We start from the raw sequence: 25,041 nt of genomic DNA on the forward strand, positions 1-25,041 counted from the left end.
GACTAACAGGACTTTATCCCCTGTTCCCATTAGTAAGTCTAGGTCTCTTATTGTATATTTTTTGTTTGGACTCATATAAGCTCCAATTATATTAATTTTACTGGCTAATTGTATGCCTATGTGCTCAATGCTCACGTTATTATTTTTCTTTACTTTTTTATGCGGTATTGAATTTTTAACTAACATTGATATTCCTCTCGTGACGTCTTTTCTAAATTCATGATAGGTAGTAAAATTCTTGATTTTTGGTGTTCGTGTGGTTTCTTTGTACAGAGTTTCGTTTATTATCATTATGTCTATTTTTTGGTTGTTCAAGAAATTAATGAGTTCCCCCATTTTATTTCTTAGTCCATCTGCATTCCATGTACAGATGATTAAATTATTCATTTTCTAGCTTCTGACAGAATTCAATTAGTACTTGAAATTGTTCACTTTTGTTGTGGCATTTGGCTATTTGTTTTTCAAATTCCATGACCTCTCTAAGCATTTCTGATATGTTAAATATTTGATTTAATTCTTTTATTTCATTTGTTAGTTTCAGGAAATCGTTAAATTAACTCTTATTAGCACTTACGTTATTGCTCTGTATGGGGTGTTCTCCATAATTTAATATTATGTCATTTGTCTTCTGGTTTCGGTCTGGAAGTTTCTCGTCAGCTGTGGTAAGATAGAGCTCGTGGGGGAGGTTCTCATCTCTGTTATTTCGTTCGTCCGGTGATTGTCCTCTTGATCTTTGATACCAATAGTTTTTTCCTCTTTTGTCTTTCAGCAGATCTGTACTTTGCTGCTCGTGCTGGTTGTAGTTTCTTCTTTCTTCTTTTCTTGGGGTTCCTAGTTTTGGGAAGTGGACAGTGTTATTTATATCCAAGGGATTTTGAGATAATTTCCGTTTGGTTCCCAGTGGGGTCTTCTTTTTCTCGATCAGCTCGATTCTCCTCTTGTAAGCTTCACATGACGTAGCATTTGCTGGATGTTTTCCTCCACAGTTGGCACATGTGGCTGGAGTATCCCTGGTTTTTGTGCACTCTCTTGTAAGGTGATTTTCGGCACATTTGAGGCACAATGGTTTTGCGACGCAGTTTGTTGTTGAGTGCCCCCACTCTTGGCATCTCCTACACTGCGTTATTCGTCGTTTGTTCATGTAATGTTCCCATGTGATTTTCATGTTTCAAGTATGCTATCTGTTTTTGTATAGTGTTCAGATTGGTGTCTCCAGTCATGGTTACCATGTGTTTGGTCTGTCTAGTATTCTTCATTAGGGACACATTAATCACATTGAAACCCTGGAGTTCAATTTCTTCCTTTATTGCGGTGGGTTCAGTATCTTCATGGAGTCCTCTGATTACATATGTTTTCTTACATATGCTAAATTTATTTTGTAATTTTATCGAGCTCTGTGGTTTGATTGGGTTCACATAGTTGTGATCTGTCCTCTTATTTGTTTTCATTTTTTGGGGGGATATTTCCAACTTTCTCTTAGGTGCTTCGGTTATCACTATACTTGTGAAATTCCCTTCATGTTTCCCTGAATCGGGAAGCACATGGTGATTAGTGAGGTTAGGATCACTTATTTTGTTATTTGTTGATGAGACACGTATATTGGAATTATATTTGATTGTTTTGCTGTTACAGTGAGGTAGTTTTATTGTATAGGAGTGCTTTTTTGGTTTTTATTCCAATTATTCGCAATGTTCTGTGATTTTTCGTCGTTGTTATGGCACGGGACGAGAACTGGCGTGTTCAGCGTGATATGGTCGTTGGCTGAGAAGATTTTAAAAAAATGGCGTTTTAACACACGAACTACCGAGGACTGACGTATACCTACTTCTACGGGATGGGCCAAAATGACTTGTTTCTTAAATTCTAAAAGATATATAAGAAAAGACAGCAATTTTTACGTTTTTATATATTTTTTAATTTTATAAACAACGTTTAAATATAATCTTTGAATAATAGTAATACAATAGCAGTAATTTTTTAAATAATTATGCATAAAAGTTAAGAACATTTTTTAAAGTTACAGATATTTTAGCAGAACATTTACCACAGACTCGTTTATGGCATGTACCACAAATGTTGTGCGTTTTATTATTAGTACAATATGCTATTTGACACCGTTTACGTTTCATCGACATATGTGTCTGATTTTGTGACGATATTGATGATATTATTCCTTCTGCTTGATCTGTAGATCTACCGATTAGTTCTTGGTAGTCAAATGCAAGTTCTTCGCATAACTGAAATAAAAAGTATTTTCTTGAAATATTTTCACCTGTTGTTTATTTATACAATATCCATGCATTTATTCCGACAAGATCTAAAATATTGTAAAACACTTGTAATGGCCATCTTCGAGATCCAGCTTTCACAGTATATTTTCGAGCCATTTGATCCGTAAGATCTACGCCAAATTTGGTATTATTATAAAATGTAATCGTTTCAGGTAAACGTTTTTCATCTTTTTCAATCTTCACTGACTGATGTTTTGAGCTGAGCACTAACACTTTTTTATTGGGTTTAGTCTTATATATGGTCAGAGTACATTTCTCTGTTTTATAAAGTACTGTCGAAAGGCGAGACATGTCACCCTTTTTTGATTTTGCAAGTTTAGGTAGTTCTCTCTTATTTTGTCTTATAGTGCCAACTAGGGAAGTTCTTTTAGTTATGAGTTTTGTTGCTAATGGCAAACTTGTAAAGAAATTATCTGTTGTAACTGTTCTTCCGCAACCAATATATGGATCTATAAGTTTTAGGACGACAAATTCACCTAAACGCACGTCTAATCTCGTTTCGTCTTTTCCTAAGTAGGGAAATGCATTTACGATATATTTACTTTTTACATCCGACGCCAACCAGAATTTTATACCAATCTTATTCGGCTTGGTCGGCATATACTGCGTAAATCTACATCTGGCTTTTGTTGGGAATAACTGCTCATCAATTGTAATGGCAGCACCTGACTTCTAACATATTTGGCTATATTCAATGAATTTATTCCACACCTCTGAAACTAATGCAAATTTATTTGTTTGCTATCTTTGGCTTCTTTCATTTCTCATATCAAATCGAATTAGCCGAAGAATTTTGGTGAATTTATTTCTGCTCATTGCATTCGAGAAAAATTTTGGACCCCATTTTTCGGACCATAAATATGAAAGTTTTAAATTTTTTGCTTCGTATGCACCACGAGCATATAAAATTGCGATAAACGCATTCAACTCTGCTAACGAGAGAGTCCAGTCATGGTTATTCAAAATACGATGAGCTTCTGCTTCAGTAAAAATTTTGATATGTCTCATAACAGTATTGCAGAGTATCAAGGAAAAGGCTGTTCTTACACTACCTTTCATAATATGTCGTTTCGCGTATACCGTTGGACCTGACATTTCTTTGAAAATGTTGGGTCTTGGTAATCTTCCTGGTGTTGAGCCCTCTTACAGTTTTGTCCACACAGTGCCGTCAACAGCTATTTTAGGATCTTAATCGATTTCAGACACTTCAACATCCTGATCACTTTCACTTTCAGAATTAGAAAAAACTTGCACCGTTTTATTTTTCCTACGCAAACGTCGAAATAGTTCATCTTCACTGTCACTAGCGGATGACTCGCTTCGGCTTTCGTTGGTTTATGGAAGGGATTCATTTTCAACTAGATCACTTTCATCACACTCTGTATCGGAACAATTTTCTGCCAAATTATTTATTTCTTCCAATAATTTACTGCTTCGTGAATTTTTTTCCATTGTTTCGACGTAATTATATTACTACTTCTGTAATTGACAATTTCTAAGGCTGATCAACAAGTTACAGTAACACCCTTTTCCACTGCAGAAAAAAGCCCCAGAAACAAATGTCACAAAGAATATTGTCGAATCTTATGACTAAAGAATTATGGTACAATCAAACGCATTATTACGCATAACCGTTCTTATATTTAAAAAGCAAAAAAAGAAAGAGCCAACGGCACGTGGTGTTCCCAAGCGGTCACCCATCCAAGTACTAACCACGCTCAATGCTGCTTAGCTTCAGTAATCGCACGAGAACTTTTTTTTTTTTTTTTTTTTTTAAATAATATTTATTGGCAATTGAGATCTTCATACATATGTAGCTTATAACTAATATACATATAAAAATATTAACAGCTGGATATTTTGGGCGTAGTACCTACTTGTCTAAATAACATGTTTAACCTACTATTTCTGTCTTAATTATGGTATGATTCCTATGAACATGTTTGTATTTAAATGGAAGATTGTGTACTTTAAGTTGAGCTAGATCTTTTGATAGGGGATTTGTGCCAAGCAGCTGTGTATAAAAATGTTCTGCTAGCGCTTTGACGTAGTCTTTCATTAGTGATAAGTCCAAGGGTTCATGCATGTCTTTAATTCGTGAATATCGATCTTCCTCCAGTATGAGTCTTAGACATTTGTTTTGAAATACTTGTAGTTTGTGTAAATGAGTTGGTGCAGTACTACACCAAACCCCAGATGCATATGTCATAATCGGTCTTAATATCATTTTGTAGATGAGAAGTTTGTTGTGTTTCGCTACGTTGGAGTTTTTAGCCATAAGAGGATAAATTTTTCGTTGTTCCACGTACGCTTTTTTCAACACTTTATTTACATGAGTTCCATATGTTAATTTTGAATCAAGATGTACCCCAAGGTATTTTACTGATGTTACTGGGATTGCCTTATGTCCGTAGACTTTAATGGGTTCGTAAATTTTGGAGTTACTATTGCATTTTTTACTGAAAATTATAACTTTCGTTTTTGCTGCGTTTAAAGAGATTTTCCATTTCCGACAGAACTTCTCGAGGATGGACATGTGAATTTGTATTTGTTTGGCAGCTATTATTGCGTTATGCGCTCGGGCGTATATCGTTTCAGAAGTGAGTTTTATTATCGTGTACTCGAGAACCGAGTTTCTCTTTGAGCTGGGATATGTGATGACTGCGTAGTTAATGTTTTTTTTTACCAGGATTGCTGTCCCTCCGCCGAACTGGGATTGAGGTCTATCGGTTCTCACGATATCGTGACAGGGGAATTGGAGCTTATGCTTCGCAGTGAGATTAGTCTCTGATAGAAATATAATGTCTAAATCATTGTTTTCGATGAATTTGAGTAAGAAGAATCTTCGTTGTTGAGTCACAATGGAGTTGACATTGATTGTGGCCATCTCCAGAGATGATAGAGTTCGTGAATTTTCCTGTGAAGGAGGTGTCTCGTGTGGTGTTGCATTGAATGAGTTATCCATTATACTGTTTGAATATCGTAACCTATCATGCTGATGATGGAGTTAATCTTAGCGGTGTTCAGAGCCACCTGGTTACTGATTTCCCTGATTTTTGGGCTAATTGATTCAATGAGTTCCTTTTTGAGCGTTTCAAACCAGGGGGGGATGTTTTGGTTTGCTGGTTCTCGTGGAGGATAATGAGTATTGGTAAATTCACAACGCCTTGGGGCTTGGGGGAGCTGTGTTTGGCCGTGTCCTTGATGTTGAGATCCAGCAGCTGCTGCAAATGAGACGGCTGGGTTAACATGCTTGCTGATGACCCTAATACGAGCTTTGGTCGTTGTCTGCCCACCATGAGCACGCTCTTTCACTAAATTCGCGATAGCTCGCAGGATGCCCTGTGTTACCACAGTTGGCACATTTCAGTTGATCTTTACCAGTTTTTGAATCCAGGGTGCATTCGCCAGGTTGGTGAGATTCAGCACACTTCACACAACGGAAAGGGAGACTGCAGTTCGAGCTGGCATGGCCGAGTCTCTGACACTTTTTACATTGGAAAATCTTTTCTTCTTTGAGGTGTTCCCAGTATGCACGCTGATGGAGAAGAGTTTTTACCTTAGTGAGCTCTGTCAGTTGACTATCATGCGAGACTTGGATGATAAAATTGTGGTTTGGTTTTTTCTTATTGAAAATTACTTTGGTGACCTTGACAATATTCACATTAATCAACTCCAGCCCTTGGAGCTCAGTGGTAACATCATCAGCCGTGAAATCGCCCTGGATGCCTTTCAGAACAATGGATTTGGGTCTGAGAGATTTCGGAGTATATGTATAGCATTGACAGTTCTGTGCCTTGAGTACATCAATGATAGATTTGAAGCTGTCAATGGTAGAAGCTAAAATGGACACTTCCCCTGGTTCAATGGTTTGTCTCACCTGAAATGATCCTTTCTGTAGGTCCTTGTTCAACAAGAGCGTAATGATATCATTGAGCTTGACGTTCGCTACATTTATTGGTGGGGGCTTTGTCACTTTCACATTGTTGAGAACAGCCTGTGAGGCCGGATTTGGCAGTGATTGATAATTGACAGATACTTGAGAGATATCCTCAGGCACTGCAGGGGTCGTTCTGTTGGTAGGGTCCAGTTCCAAGCTGGAAAAACTGTTGTCGTGGCTTGGAATCTCCATTTTGCTGTTTTCACTATTATCCACGATTTTAACTTTGCTGGTTCTCTTCCGTGGGGGGAGTGACCAAGCGTTACCATCCTCATTATTCTCACCAGCTGTTTTGGATGTGTCAGTTTGACGGCTGTTGACGAGTGACTTTCTAGGACTGGGATTATTGAGGTTAGGAATTACTTTGGGGTTACTACGTTGTGTTCCATATTCTTTCTGTAGATTACGGAAACTTGGGTTAATTCACGTGTTGAGAGGATGACTGGTTTTGTTTTTTGTTGTTTTGGAGGAATTTTGTTTCCATTTTCATGAGCGGATTTTCGCTTAGTTTGCGAGTTCGGGGTGTGTTGGGACGCATCGTTATGCCTGTTATTTGACATGGTATTGTGAGTATCGGGCACATAATACACCTTTTTGCTCAGTGGGATGATTCCCTGCTTCATCCTGGGAGGGGATTGCGTAATTAAATTATTACTCGACTTGGAATTAATCGTATAGACGACTCAATTTGAGGTTATCACAGTACTCGTAGCTTCAACGGCTCATGCGGTACTCCCTGTAGTACTAACCACGCTCAATGCTGCTTAGCTTCAGTGATTGGACGAGAACTGGCGCGTTCAGCGGGATATGGTCGTTGGCTGAGAACATTAAAAAAAGAATGCCGTTTTAACGAATTATCATATGCTCATCTATCAAATTCACACAAAAATCGTGATCCGTAAACAAAATTATCCAAAACTACATAATGTAATATTATGACAAAATGGTGTAACTAATCATTGCACGGAGCATTCTCTCCTTCTGTAATTGCTAATTTTTAAGTCTGATGAGCAAGTTACAGTAACACCCTTTACCACAGCAGAAGAAAGCCGCAGCAACAAATGTCATAAGGAATATTGATGAATCTTGTGACTGAAGAATTATGGTACAATTAAATACATTATTGCGCCTAACCGTCCTTATATTTATTGGAAAAACAAAAAAAGAAAGAGTCAACGGCACGTGGTGTTCCCAAGCGGTCACCCATCCAAGTACTAACCACGCTCAATGCTGCTCAGCTTCAGTGATCGGACGAGAACTTTTTTTGTTTTTTTATTCAGATTGTAACGTGACATTTTCTATGGGGGTCGGAAAATGCCCGTCACCTTCGCCCTACTTCTCCTTTATCTAATTAGACTCAAAAATTTTAACCAATGGGCGCCAGATACTTTTTAAGCCGGAAGTATCAAACCGGAAGTTGTACAAACCCTCAACCATGAAATCCTAAAATTAACCAGAAAACGAAAAACGTAATCGAAACTTATAGTAAAAACAAAAAAAAAAGAGTCAATCAAATTCGGGGGAAAGGTAACGGTCCTCGGGTCGCTCAGTGTGCTAGGTTGTGGAGAGAGGGGTGGGTTTCAGGTGGAACTAGAGGCATTGGCCACGAAAAAAAAGGGGGTTCAAGGAGAGAAAAATAATTTAAAAAAAAAGTCACAAAGAATAGTTTAATTATTTATATTTTTCCAAATTCTCCGCCCTCCTAATGATCTCTAAACATTATACAAAACCTCCCAAACTCTATCTTTTCCTCAACATCCCCTTTGAATTTCCTTTATTTTTCACCAGGGAAATAACCCTGAATAGTTTTTAACAAACACCCAAGTTATTACCAAAACTTCGGGGCATATTCCCAATTAACTCGGCATAATTCCCTGAATATACATTCCCAAAAAAAATCTCAGTTCCGATAACGTAAAAGGACCAGAAATTGCTAAAGATCGTGTAACCGAACGTGTGCGAGAGAGAGAGAGAGAGATGTTCGGTAAGACGCCACGGGAGCGAGGGAGACGGAAGCCAAACCCACCACGCATGGGGGGAGGTTTTGAAGCCGGAAATCACGCCTCCGGAGATTCGTGAAAAACGCCTAATCCGCAGAGGCGAAACTCAAAATTTTTAATGCATTAAATGGGGACACCCTCGTAGAGTCTTCCCACAGAAATTCAGAATTTGCTAATCATTTCCACCCGTCACAGGATCACCGTAATCCCGCCGGAAGCTTGAACGCACCTCATGCGTCAGACAATGGGCCCACCCATGGTACTACACCAAGGGGGGAATTAACCGACAAACCGGCAATTAGACGCATCTAGGGAACGGCTGAGTGGATTTCCAAAATTCACAGGTCCACCTTAGTGGAATAGTTTCCCGAACAATCTCACAAAATGTGAAGGATTTCGGGTCATTATTAACCGACCTGGACTTATTAGAAGTTCCGGCGGAATTTCGTTCCGGACATCGAACGGGTGGATGATGCAATCTCCACCCCTCCCTGCCCTTCACATTATCACGCAGCATCACAACAACCATTTTAACCCTTCGTTCTATTTGCCACACACCAATAAAATATGTCAAAGGGCCCGATGAAGGGAATTTCGGCCAGGTAAAACCTGGAGAACACCCGTTATTCAGTAACGGGAGACGTATAACACATCGGGAAAATTGTTACTATTTTATCATTATTAACCACCCGGAAGTGGAGAAAGGCGCTTTGGGGTTAGCCCCAAGCGAATAATTTAAACAATTAAACCATTAACTCACCATGCAATTCAAGCGTCTTCGCCTGCCTTTCCCTTTCATTGTCACTCGTCAAAACTATTTTTCACTAATTATCGACCTATCCTTTCGATCCACAGATCGCGACTGATGGATCACGTCGATGTGATCGAATGGGGGAAGGACCGGGAGGCTCCGCCCTATTTCCCGAGGTCCTCCCGAAATTTTCCGAGGGCACCTGGTAGTGTCACCCTCTCTAGCCTAACCGTGGTCCTTGCTCTCCCCTTTACCGACCGGGTTCTTATCGGGTGATTGCTCACAGGTAATTCTAGGGTTCTGGCGCTTCCTACGGGGTGATTCTCCGGGATCTAGGGGGTTAATTAAAATAATAAATATACTCGAAACCTGAAAATAATAATAGAAATCTTAAACAGCCTGGCAATTCGTCAAAGGCAGGGGCTGTACCTGCTTTGCACGACCTTCCACCAAAAATCAAAAACGTAACTAATTAATCCCCTTAAAATCCGCGTATTGGAGCGCCGGTATTTCAGCCGGGCTTATTCAAATGCCCGCAAGATTAACTGAGGGAGAATCCCAAAAAAAACTATCGGATGGCTCGTATTTTGGCCCTTCTTCACAATAATCTTTAGTGGGCCCACAAAACTCGTGCTTGGGTCGGTAAGGGGCGAGCAACTCACTAATTAACCACCTGAGGGTGGAGGATAAGGTATACTAAAGCCTATTTTCCGGTTGTAGCCACCCCGGGGTGGAAAATTACGCGAATCGGGTTTAGCCACACCGTGGTGGAATATTACGCGATTAATATAAAAATATTCTCTCCCTGTTCTCTCTCACTCACGCTTTTCTCTATTTGGTGGTATTCCTCCCGCCTTTGATGGTTCCTAACAGACATCCCCACATGTCTGTTACAAGATATTTATTAGCTCTCAGGATTTTCATACAGATGTGACTTACATCAAATATTATAAGAAAGTAACAAAAAATATACATTTATAACTTCGTAGTACCTACTTGTTTTATCACAAATTTAACCTACTGTTTTCTCTTAGTTGTACATTTTCACTGAAATGTGTCTAGTTATTGGATTGTCAATTAGTACAGATGCGGTAGAGTGGTTTTGAATATGTTGCCTGCTGGAAAAGGTATTAAAAAACCAGCTTTTGATAATTTAATTACAGAACTGCCTCGAATTTTGTCTCTTAATTGAAAAAAATATCTAGATTTTCGTGTGGGAGCTTATGTTTGTGTCTGAAGGGAAGATTATGTACTTTAAGTTTAGCTAGGTCTTTCGATAATGGGTTTGGTCCTAGGAGATTGTTGTAAAAATGTTCTGGTAGTTCTTTGACATAGTCTCGCATCAGTTTCATATCAGCACTTTCATGCATTTCAATAATTTTTGCATATCTGTTTTCATTTAATACTAATCTTAGGCACTTATTTTGGAACACTTGAAGTTTTTTCATATGAGTTGGTGCAATGCTGCACAAAACTCCTGTTGCATATGTTATAATAGGTCTCAGTACCATCTTATATATTAATAATTTATTATTCCTAGAGACTTTCGAGTTGTTAGCCATGAGAGGATAGACCTTTCTTTGTACCATATATGCTTTTTGTAGGATTTTGTTTATATGTGTTCTATATGTGAGTCTCGAGTCCAGGTGTACCCCAAGGTACCGAACTGACGTCACTGGTGTGGTATTGTGTCCATAGACTTTGATGTGTTCAAATATTTTACTATTATTATTACATTTTTTACTAAATATTATTACTTCAGTTTTAGTTGCATTTAATGATATTTTCCAGTTGAGATAAAATTTTTCTAGTATATACAAGTTTATTTGTACCTGTTTAGCTGCTATTATTGCATTATATGCTTGCGCATATATCGCAGTATCATCCGCAAATAAAGCAGTGTGAGTTTTTTCAAATTTAGGGATATCATTTAAATAAATGTTGAACAGTTTGGGACCCAGCACTGAGCCTTGTGGTACACCTGCTCCTATTTTTCTTTTTGAGGATGGTTCACCGTCAACTGACACGATGAGATGCCTATCCCTCATATATGAGTTAATGAATTTGACCAGTACACTTGAGTACTCAAATTGTATCATTTTTGCCATTAGGCCATCGATCCACACTCTATCGAATGCTTTTTCGATGTCTAAAAGCAACATTACAGTTACTTTATTTAGATTAAATCCTACACTGATATCACTTGCGATTCTCGCCTCTTCTTGGACAGTACTATGGTCGTTTCTGAATCCAAATTGATTATCAATTATAATATTATTTTCCAACATATCTATTCAGCCTGTTATGTATGGTGTTTTCCACAATCTTTCCCATGTTTGATAGCAGACTAATGAGTCTGTAACTACTAGGTTCTGATTTCTCTTTACCTGGTTTATGAATTGGAAAAATATTTCCCGCTTTTCAGGGTTTGGAGAATTACGATAAATTAATTGACGAGTTGATAATGTCAGTAAAGTGAGTTAATGCTTTTTGGGGAAGATTTTTGAAAATAATATTGTGTATTCGATCTATACCTGGCGCTTTTTTAGATGGTAGAAATCTAATAATTTCTTGGAGTTCACCTGTTGACACTTTATATTTCTCCCAGTTTTCTGGCTCACAAGTATTAAAATAATTCTCTACGTTCGTTATGATTTTTTCTTTTTCGTCTGTGTTGTTTGTCAGGTCTAGGTTGTGCACTTGTTAAAATTGAGTGGTGTAACAGACATTTGGGGATGTCTGTTGAGAACCCAAAGACGAGAGGGAGAACACCAAATCCCGAAACGACGAGTAAAATAAAAGCGTGAGTGAGAGGGAAGAGAGAGAGAGAATTATTTATTTATTTTCGTACTATTCCACCCCGGTGTGGCTAATCCCGGAAAATAGGGATTTTAGATTTTCCCCTCCACCCTCGGGTGGTCAATTGAGAAATTGTTCGCCTTTTACCGACCCATGTAAGAGTTTTGTGGGCCCATTAAAATTATCGAGAAGAAGGGCCAAAATACGAGTCATCCGGTAATTTTGGTGGGGTTCACCCTTAGTTAATCGTTCGGACATTTGAATAAGCCCGGCTGAAATACCGGTGCTCCAAAAAGTGGATTTTAGGGGGATTAATTGTTTACGTTTTAGTTTTTTTGGTGGAAGGTCGCTCGAAGCAGGTACAGCCCCTGTCTTCGACGAATTGCCAGGCTGTTTAGGATTTACGTCATTAGTTTTCGGTTTTTGAATATATTTGTTTAACCCCCCTGGATCCCGGAGAGTCAAACCCGCAGGAAGCGCCAAAACCCCAGAAACACTAGTGAGCAATCACGTCCCTAGAGCCCGGTCGGTAAAAGGGAGAATCAGGACTACGGTTGGAATTAAAATAGAGAGGGTGACACTACGCGGTGCCCCTCGGAAAAATTCAGGAGGACCTCGGGAAATAGGGCGGAGCCTCCCGGTCCGTCCCCATCAGATCACATCGACGTGATCGATCAGTCGCGATCTGCGAATCAAAGGTATAAGAAGTGAGACTTACCGTTATCTGTGAACAATTGTTTAAATCGAGAATGAAGGGAAAAGGTAGGCGTCGGCGCCTAGATTTAATGGTGAGTTAATTGTTTTATTTATTCGCTTTGGGTTAAGCCCAAAGCGCCTTTTCTCCACTTCCGGGTGGTTTACGATCAGGGTTAATAATCATTTCCCCAAGTTGCAACGATTTACCCGTCAATAGGGTACGAGTGTTCTCCAGGTTTTACCTGGCCCAAAAATCCTTTTGGAGAGTTTAATTAGTGTTTCTTTTTTTGGTAATTCCAAGCCGTGAGTGAATAAAAGAAGGGATGAAATAATGGTTGTGGTATTGCGGGGTGGCGATTGCATCATCCCCCCCCGTTCGATCTCCCGATCGAAATTCTGCCGGAACTTCTAATGGTTCCCGGTCGGCCAGCAATGATGCGAAATCTCTCACATTTTGTGAGATTGTTCGGGGAAGTATTCTCTTAAAATAGGCTGTTGGATTTCGGAAATCCACTCAGCCGTTTTCGAGATATGTTAAATCACCGGTTTACCGGTTAATTCCCCCCTTGGTGTAAAACCTTGGGTGGGCCAATTGAAGTACGTTCGCGTTTCCGACAGGATTACGGTGATCCTGTTACGGCCAAAAATGATTAAAAATCGTTGAAATTTTACTGAAAGTAGCTACTAGGGTATCGCGATTTAATGGGCTAAAGTTTTTGAGTTTCGCCTCTACGGATTAGGCGTTTTCGCGAATCTCCGGAAGCGTGATTTCCGGCCTTTGAAAATCTCCCCCATGCGTGGTGGGTTTCGCGTCCGTCTCTCTCGCTCTCTATCTCTCTCTCTCTCTCGCACGCGTTAGATTAGATGCGCTGCAAAATCTCTAAGAATTGTTAATTATTTGCCTTGTTCGGAGGAGAATTTTTAAGGGACACGTATTTATGGAATTAGACGAAGTATGTGGTAACATATCGCGAAGCTTTGATAGTAACTGGGAATTTATTAAAGATTATCCAGGGTTATTAATCCTGGCCAAAATTGAAAGAAATTAAAGGAAATGTCGAAGAGAATTAATGTTAGTAAAGTTTTGCATATTATTTGTATAGATAATTAGGAGGGCGGAAAATTTGGAAGAATATACGTAATTTGCTTATTCTTGGGACTTTTTTTTATTTTTCCCCTCCTAGATCCCTTATTTTGTAGCCAATACCTCTGGTTCCACCTGAAACTCACCCCTCTCTCCATAACCTAGCACACTGAGCGACCCGAGGACCGTTACCTTTCCCCGAAATCTGATTTTCTCTCCTTTTCTTTTATCTATATGTTTTAGTTACGTTTTCGTTTTTGCGTATTTTGGAATTCAAGGATCGAGGTTCAGTCAAAAATTCCGGTTTGATACTGCCGGCTTAAAAAGTATCTGGCGTCCATTGATTTAAATTCTTGAGTATAATTAGATAAATGGGAAGTAGGGCGAAGGTGATGGGCATTTTCCGACCCCCATAGAAAATGTCACGTTACAGTGGTTAGCATATTTGCCTTTCCTTTATTAGTTGAGGCTTCTTCATTTCTTTTAACTAGGGTTGGAATCGGAGTAAATACTTTTTTTAAAATCTTAGTCATTCGCCACAAAGAGTTGTCATGCACATTAAGTTTTTTTAATTTCTTCTCCCACTCTCCATTCCTAAAGTTCATAATTTGACTTCTTACTTTATTTATTTTCTTCTTAAGCTCTTGTTTATAATATTGTAACCTAGTATGTTGCCAGAGTTTACGGGTTTTATTTTTATCTTTAATCGCATCAAGAATGTATTTAGGTAATTTGTCCTGAATTTGTCTAAATGTTTTAATAGGTATTGTTTCGTCTATACAATTTTGAATAACATTGGTAGAACTTTGAACTGACTTGTCAAGTTCGTCAGTTGTTTCAGAGATTTCTTTGTCCTGTATTTTTTGATCAAGCATCGATTTAAATTTTATCCGGTCCGCTACATCATAATCGAACGCGAGCCTATTATCTTCATGTATTATTTGAGAGCCTAGCCTAAATAAGATGGGATTGTGATCTGATGATAATTGATTGAGAACTTCAACTTCTGACAGCTGGGAGATATTCTTATTCAAAACTAGATCAATGGTTGTGGGTCTAGTTCCGTTATCTGGGAAGTGTGTGGGTTCATCAGGGAAGAGGACAATGCAATCATTTTGGAGACAGAAATCTATTAAAAGAGTTCCATGGGCATTATTCCGAGGACTGCTCCATGTCTGATGCTTGGCTTAATTTTACTCGTGAACTGAATACATATATGTTCCATGGTAATGTCTTTATGTGTTTTAATTTTCTTATGTGGAATTGAATTTTTGATGAACATTGGAATTCCCCTTGTACCTTTTTTCCTAAATTCATAATAACACGTATAGTTTTTAATTTCAGTCAGTCTTGTCCTTTCCCAATATAGAGTTTCATTTATCATCATAATATCTATACTTTGTGAATCCATAAAGTTAATCAGTTCTCCCAGTTTGTACTGGAGGCCATCTGCATTCCAGCTGGAAATGTTTAAATTAGCCATGGTCTAGCCGTTGACAGAAGAGTATTAATAATTGGAATTGATCTCCAGCAGAGGTGCAGTTTATTAATTGTTTTTTAAAGTTTCTAACTTCCACGAGCATTTGCGAAACGTTAAACAATTTAATTAGTTCTCTAATTTCATTTGTTAAGTCCAAAAACTCTTTCAGTGAGCCCTGATTGTTGATTGAATTGACATTACAGTTTTCACTAAATACTCGATTGTAATTTGGATTAATATTGTTATGATTTGGATTCAATGTCCCCAAGTTAGGTTGTGATGCCCTCAAATTGGGTCTAGTTACATTTTGAGTGGGTCGATTTACGTTTTGAGCGGGTTCACCTGAATTTTGATCATAGGATGATGCCATTGGTGGCCTCGATGTGTCATTGGGACTTGTTTGACTCGTCAAGTCTGGGTAGTGGCTCTTGTTCTGGATGTTCGGAGGTCTGGGCTTCTGTCTGATGTTTTGAGCTGGAGCCGCAGAAGTCTTCCTGCTCTCCAGCATCCTCAGTCTACGTTGATACTCCACACATACCAAGGCATTGGCTGGATGTGCTTCATTACAATTGACGCACTTTGCTGGTTCATCTTGAGGTTTAGTACATTCTTTTGTTAGGTGCTCCTGTGCACACTTCAGGCATGCTGGATTTGCATAACAATTGGACGTTGCATGTCCCCAGGATTGACACCCATGACACTGGGTGATTCTTCTTTTGTTTATATAAGCTCCCCAGAAAATTTTCATGCTCCCCAGGTAATTAACTTTCTGTTGCAATTGCTTTAGAGCCACTTCTCCTGTGAGAGTTACCATATGCTTCGTCCACATCGTTTTATTCATTATGTTAACGTTTATAGGGGTATAACCTAATTCTTTGAGTTCTTGCTTGATTTCATCAGTTTCTGTGTCCTTATGTAGCCCTCTGATCACAACAGTTTTACGTTTCTCCATTTTATTGGTAAATGTGTGGAAATTCAATTTCTCTTGCTGCCAAATCTCTTTCAATTGTTTGTAATGTTCAGCGGTGTCCGTAAAAACCTCTGTGTAATTTTCGTGATACTTGACAAAATATTCAGTGTTTAGAATGTCCTTGAGTGCTTTCATAAATACCTTGTGTATCTCTAATTTGCCATGAAGAACCAGCGAGGTGGTCTCTTGGGTTTTTTCTCTGTGCTTTGTTTGTTGTTAGTTTGTTGTGGTACCCCCTCGTAGTCCAAACCCTCCTCTAAATCCATGTCATCATTTTGAAATGGCGAAAACTTATTTTTCAGGGGAATTTACTGACTCATTGTGACTTTTTTACAAGATGCCGTATTTGACGTGGAGGTTTTTTTCCTTTTGCGTGGGTCTGGTGTGGTTATAACTTGTGTTGGAAATTAATCTAGCTTCACTTTCATCAAAATGTCACAATATTTATTTAGATTTAGTTACAAACAATTTTTAGATGTAAGTCGCGTTAAAAGATTACTGCGCTGGAAAACTCGGGTGCTTTCCTCGAGAGCTCAATCTGGAGTGGCCCCCGCCCTCAACTCGACCAGGGTGAGAAGGGTCCCAAAGACAAGGCCCTATTGTTCCTTGGGTTGTCCACGTGTTGGGCTGTTTTGGTCATAAACAACCCTAGTGTGTCCGCACTTCTCGGAGACGTTTACAATAGGTTGACCCAGCGGACCCGTCGTAAAAATATTTCCCACACTTGGGAAAATTCTCCACCTGAACTCCCCATGGGAGCTCGGTCTTGACTTTGGAGGTTAGATGTACTCAGCTGATAATTACTAAGTTTTTTGTTATTATTAGTCAACCTACATGGACTTGGTCATTTAAATATATTTGTAGCCTTATGTTTATCACTTTTTACTGACGATTTGTGTCTTTTTTTGTTATCAATTTTGTAATTTTGTACAGAGCACTCGTTAGTGAAGTGGTCGCTGGGCGAACCAGACAAGAACCATGGGACGAAAACTGGCGTGTTCAGCAGGATATGGTCGTTGGCTGCCAAGATTAAAAAAAGAATTTCGTTTTAACGAAATATCATATGCTCATCTATCAAATTCACGCAAACATCTTGATCAGTTAATAAAATTATCCAAAACTACATAATGTAATATTATTATTATGAGAAAATGGTCTAACTAATCATTTCACGGAGCATTCTCTCCTTCTGTGATTGCCAATTTTTAATTCTGATCAACAAGTTACAGTAACAGCCTTTACCACTGCAGAAAAAAGCCACAGAAACAAATATCATATTAAATATTGTTGAATCGTATTACTGAAGAATTATGGCATAATCAAATACATTATTGCGCATAACCGTTCTTGTATTTATTCAAAAAACGAAAAAGAAAGAGCCAACGGCACGTGGTGTTCCCAAGCGGTCACCCATCCAAGTACTAACCACGCTCAATGCTGCTTAGCTTCAGTGATCGGACGAGAACTGGCGTGTTCAGCATTTTTTTTTTTTATTAGAATGTTTATTTAGACCAAGTTTGAACAGTTACATTAGTTACATTATACAGGGTGACCCAGAATTGAACGTCCAGACTTTAAACTTAAGTTGGAGGTGAAATTCTGGATCGAAAAGTCTTGAGCGACTTTTTGATGAGACGCACCCGCTTCAACTTATTCAGGGTTGAAGTTGGACGAATCAGGGGCGTGGGATAACCGCTCGCACGACGGTGAGGAAAACATACGAGTGTGGTGATGTTCCCACCATACCGTACTACTCCTCTGCGGCGGCAGAAAGAGATGACTGGTGTCGGAGGGTAAGAGGAAGGGGAGGGAAATGAAAACAATGAACACCCAAAAAAAAAAATCATCAGCGATTCATCATTTTTTTTCTCCTTCGCTGAAAGAAAAAATGAAAATCTCATACAGGGCCAATGGGGCTTTAAAAGATTAAATCGCCGGGTTTTTTTTTCCAGCGCTGTAATTTTTAACGCTGTTTTTGAAGTGAAAACTTCTTATGGCGCGTTGGGCACTTTTGTGGGTGAGCATTTTCTCGTGAACTCGCGACAGATGACATTTTACAGTGATGCCAGATGCGGGACCCACACGTTTCCCACTGCCCCACTCCGCAGCAGTAGTTGCGCGAGGGAGTTGCGCATGAAACCCCCACGCGTGGGATTTTTGCCCCCGTCTGGCATCACTGTATACGCATTCTTTGCATGGGCATTCGTTCGTGCCCTCGTGACAGACGAGATTGAGAGTTTTTTTTATATTTATTTTATAAATGTATATTAAAAGCAAACTTTATTTATTTAGATATTCCATTTGAATGGTGTTGCTGCTATGGTATTGTGTTGAAAAAAACAAATCTAAAGTGTTAATACAAAAGTCGGAAAATCGCTAAAAATTATGGGAAAACCGGAAAAGTAGGAAAACCCGAAAAATCGAAAATATCCTCAATTTAGTCGAGAATTTCACTAGGGACTTGAATCGACGGTCGGAAAATCGTTAAAAATTATGAGGAAGCCGGAAAAGTAGGAAAACCTGAAAAATCAAAAATATACTCAATTTAGTAGAGAATTTCACTAGGGACGTGAATCGACGATCGGAAAAGTGCCCAACCCGCCATAAGTTCAAGTTTTCAATTCTGCCTGCACTCCCGGAGTGCAACGAGTTTTTTTTTCTCCTTTTCGATTAGATTAAGAGATGTAATGGGCCTCAATCGAGGGGGGATTTATTCCTCCATCGAATGCCCTTGGTTTCACTCCTTGGGATTAATTAGGGGAGGAGTAAATAGTTTTTATGTAGCGGGCGGGTGTTCATTTTTTTCATTTCCCTCCTGTTTCATCTCCAAATTGGAGAAGAAGAAGGAAGGTATTTATTATTTTTGGTAAGCCTCGGGTATGTCGTGAGTACTGAAAATTGTAACCAAAATGTTTTCTCCCCGGGCTTGGGAAATCCCCGTTTTTATTTGTTTTTAGGATCTTCCCCAACCCGCATGAAAAAAAAACTCTTAAGGTCACGTCTCCTTTTTTTATATATAACCTCTCTACTATTTATCGCTTCCTCTCAAATATTACAGTTGTTTATAACTTAATCCCTTGCAGTGGCGACAATAAAACAATTTCGATAATTTTCTCTAGCATTTTACGGCGCAAACCTTCGTAGCTGTGTCCGAATACCTCTGGTCTCCCGTCAGTTACGGTCAGTTAAAATTTCGTCTTCGAAAGGGACACACCGGGTCCGTTCACGCATATCCGAGGTTTTCCAGTCCGAGTTTCGCGATCTGAATATCTTACTTTTATATTGTCACCTTCATTGTTTTCGTATTAAATTGCCATAAGCGGGTGAAGTTTTTAAATTTAGTCAAATACATGAAAATTCTACCAATTCCACGTCCTAAAATATAAAACATTGTAAAATTTTAAACTTCTGTGTTTGTGTATTTATTTCTCCTTACAAGAGAACAAATAACCAAAAAAAAATAAAAACATTCTAAACTTAGTCTTAATATTCTTTCGAGTGAAGTTAATTTCATTAGCTCGAAAAGTGCATGTGTTTGAACAGACAATAACTACGTGCACATAATTTTGGTCCTTCGAGCCGGATTTTCAAACAGAAAACGAAAAAAAATTAATATTTAAAGATATTACATAAAACTTAACTACAGTGTTTTGTGAAGTTAACTAGTGCTCATCAATCAGCCGAGATGGAAAATCGAGAGGAAATAACTCAACGAATTCAATTCATCACGAAGCGGATGAAAATATGGATTGCTGAAAACACAAAAATGCAGAAGTTCCTATCAATTTATGAAAATGCAATTCTCGAACCTCAGAAGATTGATGCTCAAATCAAGAAATATCAAGATATGATACGAAATCATGAAGAAATGTTAGAAGAATTGAGCACTTTGGATCCCGTATTCGAGCAACACTCAATCGACGAAGTTTACAGCATTCAGAACAATTATTTAGACAACATCGCTCAATATGAAAAATTCAAAGCTGTCACTAGAGGAGAAGTGATGGGAAATTATGGGGCACCTTCCATCGTCTCTAGTGTGAGTGCAAGTGGCCGCAGAAAATTAAAACTACCTGTGTCATCACTCCCAACCTTTCATGGTGATTATGAAGAATATCTGTCGTTCAAAGGAGAATTCAAGTCCATGATCGACGACAGAGATGACTTAACTATAGTGGACAAATTCACATATTTTCGTGATGCACTGAAAGGGCCAGCCTTCGATAAAATCCGCATGCTGCCAATCAATGATGAAAATTACGCGCGAGCATGGAGACTAATCGAAGAGACGTATTCCAATAAACGGTTGATCATCTCCAGGCATATAAGATTGTTACTTCAATCGCCCAAACAAGACCAGGAAACTTCGCAGGGACTCCTCAAACTGGTAGATGATACACGTCAGCACATCGAGATGCTGAAAGCCATGGAAGTGAATCCCTCGGAAGAGATGATCGTGATTGTACTTGAGGATGCATTACATCGATTAACAGCAGATGATTGGGACAAGACTTTGGAGAAGAATTCCTTCCCAAAACTCGACAACTTATTGGAATTCATGTCTCACAGGGCAACGAGACTAGCAAGCCGAGAAATTAATCAATCTTTAGCAACTACATCAACCAGCAGCCATCAACCAGGAGATCGAAGAGCTCCCAAGAGGACATATGCACGAGCATTTGTAACCAATATAGAGAGAGGAGAAAGAGATTGTCCAGTATGCAACAAGGAGTTGCATCCTCTATTCAAATGCGAAGAATTTAAACTACGTCCAGTGTCGCAACGATTTCAAATTGCCAAGGATAAGGGTTATTGTTACAACTGTTTGAGGAGCAATCATCGAAGCAGTGATTGCTATTCCACATCCAGTTGTCGTGTGTGTTCTGACAAGCACAACACCCTTCTTCATGCGGCCTTTAATAGTAAAAAAAATGAAAACCTTGATAACAAAACCAAAGTCACCAGCGATGAATCGCAAGTAAAAGATTCTTCCAGTTGACTAAATGACTCTATCATGAGGCAGGTCACCTTAGTTAATAATCCACCAACTGATCAAATCATTCTTAGTGCTATGGTGAATTTAATGGACAAAAATAATCAACCAGTCACCTGCAGAGTTTTACTAGACACCGCATCAACTGCCAATTTTATAACCGAAAGGTTAGTACGAAAACTTGGCATAGCCACCGAAAAATACTCAGTTCCAGTTGGTGCTCTCAATGGACTTTCTACCAACACTAATCATCTCGTTACCGTAAAGCTACAAGCAACAAATCGAAGATATGAAAAGGAGTTCCGGTGTTTGAGTATACCAGAAATCTGTGGGCTCATTCCGACAGAAACTATCCCGAGAGAGATGTTCAGCATACCAGCTCACGTCAAACTCGCTGATCCAGAATTTTATAAACCAAGGCCTGTGGATATGTTATTGGGTTCAGGACCGAGTCTATCGCTTTTCACCAGTGGACAATACCATCTCTCTAACAATGGTGAGCCCAACATCATATTGCAGAGAACTCGACTGGGCTGGGTGGTTGGTGGCAGTGCTTCAAACAACTCCAACAAGAAACAGGTATTTGTCACAAACCTCACATTTGATCTTACTAAATTTTGGGAAATTGAACACGGGCCGGAAAATAAGCCATGGTCACCTGAAGAAAAATTAGCCGAAGAATTTTTTAAAAAACATTACACCAGAGATTCCAATGGAAGGGCAGTCGTCGCGCTCCCGTTCAAAGCTGATTCACCTCATCTTGGCGAATCCAAAGAATTAGCACTCCGACGTTTCAGATCTCTAGAATGTAGATTAGATAAAAACCCAGCTCTGAGAGAGCAATATCGAGCAGTAATGAAAGAGTACCTAACGCTTAACCACATGTCCAAGGCATCAGACATCGAAATTCCAGGTTACTATCTTCCTCATCATGCTGTACTCAAAGAAAGCAGTTCCACAACCAAAGATAGAGTCGTTTTTGATGGATCAGCAAAGACGTCTACAGGGGTGTCCCTCAATGAATCGTTATTAGTTGGACCTACGATTCAAGATGACATTTTTTCTTTGATAGTCAGGTTCAGAGCACACCAATATGCTCTGACTGGAGACATTGAAAAAATGTATAGACAGTTTCTCATATGTCCTGAAGATCGACGATTTCAACGAGTTCTATGGAGAGATGAAAAGGATCAAATAGCGACATATGAACTCAACACCGTAACTTTCGGATTGTCAGCAGCACCATTCTTGGCCATCAGATGTCTACAACAATTGGCACAAGACGAAGCAACACACTATCCAATTGCATCACAAATTCTACAACGGGATATGTACGTGGATGATCTTCTAACTGGGTTTGATTCACTAGAAGAAGCTATCGAAGCGCGAGATCAAATCACTCAACTATTGCAGAAAGGAGGCCTCAATTTGCGACAATGGGCCTCAAATGAATCCAAACTCCTTGAAGGGTTGGCTGAAGAAGAAATCAACAAAAAATTACAACTTGACGGTGATAAAACATTGAAAACCTTGGGAATTTTCTGGAATTCCGAAAATGACAGTATAAATTACACTGCTCGACAAATTGAAATCGCCAAAACAACGACAAAAAGAAAAATTCTGTCAGAAATTGCTGCGATTTTTGATCCTTTGGGTCTTCTAGGCCCAATTATTCTAAAGGCCAAAAATATTATACAACAACTGTGGTCAGCAAAACTTGATTGGGATGAACCTATACCTCTCTATATATTGACTATATGGACTGACTTCTGTAACCAGTTGTCATTGATCAATGATTTGAAATTTGAAAGAAAAATTCTTATAAAAAACTCAACCAGAAATGAAATCCACGGATTTTGTGATGCTAGTGAAACTGGTTTTGGAGCTTGCATTTATCTTAAATCCATAGATGCATTGGGCAATGTAAAAATTAATCTATTATGTTCAAAATCCCGAGTAGCTCCCTTAAAATCTATCAGCATCCCACGTTTAGAACTGTGCGGTGCATTAATCCTATCGAATCTTTGCAAATCTGTACATTCATCTCTCAGTATATCAATTGCCAGGACAATTCTGTGGACAGATTCCATGATTGTTCTTCATTGGATTCATACCCCCCCTCACACTTTAAAAACATTCGTCCAAAATAGAATTTCTGAAATTCAATCCTTAACCCAAAATGCTGAATGGAAACACGTGTCATCAGGAGATAATCCTGCTGATGCCTTGTCCAGAGGACAACTGCCAATCGAATTTACACAAAATGAGCTCTGGACCACTGGGCCTGTCTGGTTGACACTACCGGAAGGACAGTGGCCAGAACAACCAATGCAAGCTCCAGTTGATGATCAAGAACAAAGAAAAATTACATGTCTGAATTCTATTGTTGATTTATCTCTATTCGATAAATTTAAATCATTTGATGAGTTAATCCGAGTCTTTGTTTATTGTTATAGATTTATTACAAAAAAGCAAAATAGACGTTGGCAAGGGTGGGTGACATTAGCTGAATTGAAAGAAACAGAACTCTACATCATCAAACTCGTTCAACAGCAGGCCCTTGGAGACGAAATTCGAGTGCTGCAGCAACATAGGACTGACACCAGAACTCACTCAACTCGACTAAAACAATTGAATCCTTTCGTCAATGATCAAGGAGTGCTACGCGTAGGCGGCAGATTACAGAATGCCAAAATCTCCTTTGGACAACAGCAACCAATTGTTTTACCACAAACAGGCTTCATTACAAAATTGATCATCTCCAAGTATCATCTCATGCATTGTCACTCAGGTATCCAGAACACTCTCTATGCCACCCGTCAATTCTACTGGATTTTGAATGGAAGGAGCACCATTCGAAATGTGATCAGAAAATGCTCAATCTGTTGTCGGGCCAATCCTCCTCCAACCAATTACATCATGGGAAATCTGCCAGGAACTCGAGTTGCTCAAACCATGAGGCCGTTCGTAAATGTAGGGGTTGATTACTGTGGACCATTTCTGATCAAGGAGAAGAAATATCGTAACAGAAGCAAAATCAAAGTTTACGTTGCCGTATTTATTTGTCTTTCCGTGAAAGCTGTGCATTTCGAACTGGTCAGTGATCTCACCACGGCTGGGTTTCTAGCCGCCCTCGACCGATTCATTGCCCGTAGAGGAAAACCAGTAATAATAGAATCAGACAATGGGACAAATTTTACTGGAGCTAACAACGAACTGAAGACCATCATCAGGAAATTACAAGAACCCCAACAGGACGCTGCCATATCGCGGGCTCTGGCCAAACAAGGGATTCAGTGGAAATTTACACCTCCACTGTCTCCACACTTTGGCGGGGTCTGGGAAGCCGCAGTGAAGTCTTTCAAACATCACTTGATACGAGTAACCAAGAACAGTCTCTTTACGTTTGAAGAATTGAATACACTGATCATCAAAATCGAAGGGATTCTCAACTCACGCCCTATTTCCTCTGTGTCGAGTGACCCAAACGACCTCCAAGCCCTTTCACCAGGACACTTTTTGATTGGTACTCCTCTCACCAGCACCCCGGAACATGATCTAAGCGATGAAAAAATCAATCGACTGACCAGATGGGAAATGATCCAAAGGATGAAGCAAGATTTTTGGTCCAGATGGAATAAAGAATATCTGAATGAGCTCAATATTCGAAAAAAATGGACCACTGGAACTCATCACATCGTGAAAGATTCGATTGTCTTGCTGAAAGAAGATAATATCCCGCCTATGCAGTGGAAACTCGGACGAGCACTTACGTTACATCCAGGAGCAGATCACATCGTACGAGTGGTGACCGTGAAGACAGCTAATGGAATCTACAAACGCAATGTTAAATGCCTTGCCAACGTCAACTTCTGAATAATTCTGAATTTCTGTACTGGTAGTTGAATTGATGTTGTTGATCGTTATACTCTCAACGGGGGGAGTATGTTTCATCTCCAAATTGGAGAAGAAGAAGGAAGGTATTTATTAATCTTGGGAAGCCTCGGGTATGTCGTGAGTACTGAAAATTGTAACCA

At 39.3% G+C, this 25,041-nt stretch overlaps 3 protein-coding genes and 1 pseudogene across 3 annotated transcripts; 2 read left to right on the forward strand and 2 right to left on the reverse strand.

The window, feature by feature from the left end:
* Positions 1–553: 553 nt before the first annotated feature.
* On the reverse strand, positions 554–1,165 carry LOC135168239 (uncharacterized). Its single transcript, XM_064132230.1, has one exon. The coding sequence runs from the start codon at positions 1,163–1,165 to the stop codon at positions 554–556; it is 612 nt and encodes a 203-aa protein (XP_063988300.1).
* Positions 1,166–17,388: 16,223 nt separating this feature from the next.
* Positions 17,389–17,509, reverse strand: LOC135169999 (5S ribosomal RNA; annotated as a pseudogene).
* Positions 17,510–19,777: 2,268 nt separating this feature from the next.
* On the forward strand, positions 19,778–21,010 carry LOC135168250 (uncharacterized). The gene has a single exon (XM_064132252.1). It carries the CDS (start codon positions 19,778–19,780, stop codon positions 21,008–21,010), a length of 1,233 nt encoding a protein of 410 aa, XP_063988322.1.
* Positions 21,011–21,025: 15 nt separating this feature from the next.
* On the forward strand, positions 21,026–24,880 carry LOC135168255 (uncharacterized). The gene has a single exon (XM_064132258.1). The coding sequence runs from the start codon at positions 21,026–21,028 to the stop codon at positions 24,878–24,880; it is 3,855 nt and encodes a 1,284-aa protein (XP_063988328.1).
* The last annotated feature ends 161 nt before the right edge of the window (positions 24,881–25,041 follow it).

The sequence above is a fragment of the Diachasmimorpha longicaudata genome, chromosome 1 (genome assembly GCF_034640455.1).
Source record: "Diachasmimorpha longicaudata isolate KC_UGA_2023 chromosome 1, iyDiaLong2, whole genome shotgun sequence".
NCBI lineage: Eukaryota > Metazoa > Arthropoda > Insecta > Hymenoptera > Braconidae > Diachasmimorpha > Diachasmimorpha longicaudata.

Bases quoted from the DNA above. Each gene is read 5' to 3' on its own strand.
- LOC135168255 (XM_064132258.1), top strand. From the start codon at position 21,026: ATGAGGCAGGTCACCTTAGTTAATAATCCACCAACTGATCAAATCATT.
- LOC135168239 (XM_064132230.1), bottom strand. From the start codon at position 1,165: ATGAAAATCACATGGGAACATTACATGAACAAACGACGAATAACGCAG.
- LOC135168250 (XM_064132252.1), top strand. From the start codon at position 19,778: ATGCAGAAGTTCCTATCAATTTATGAAAATGCAATTCTCGAACCTCAG.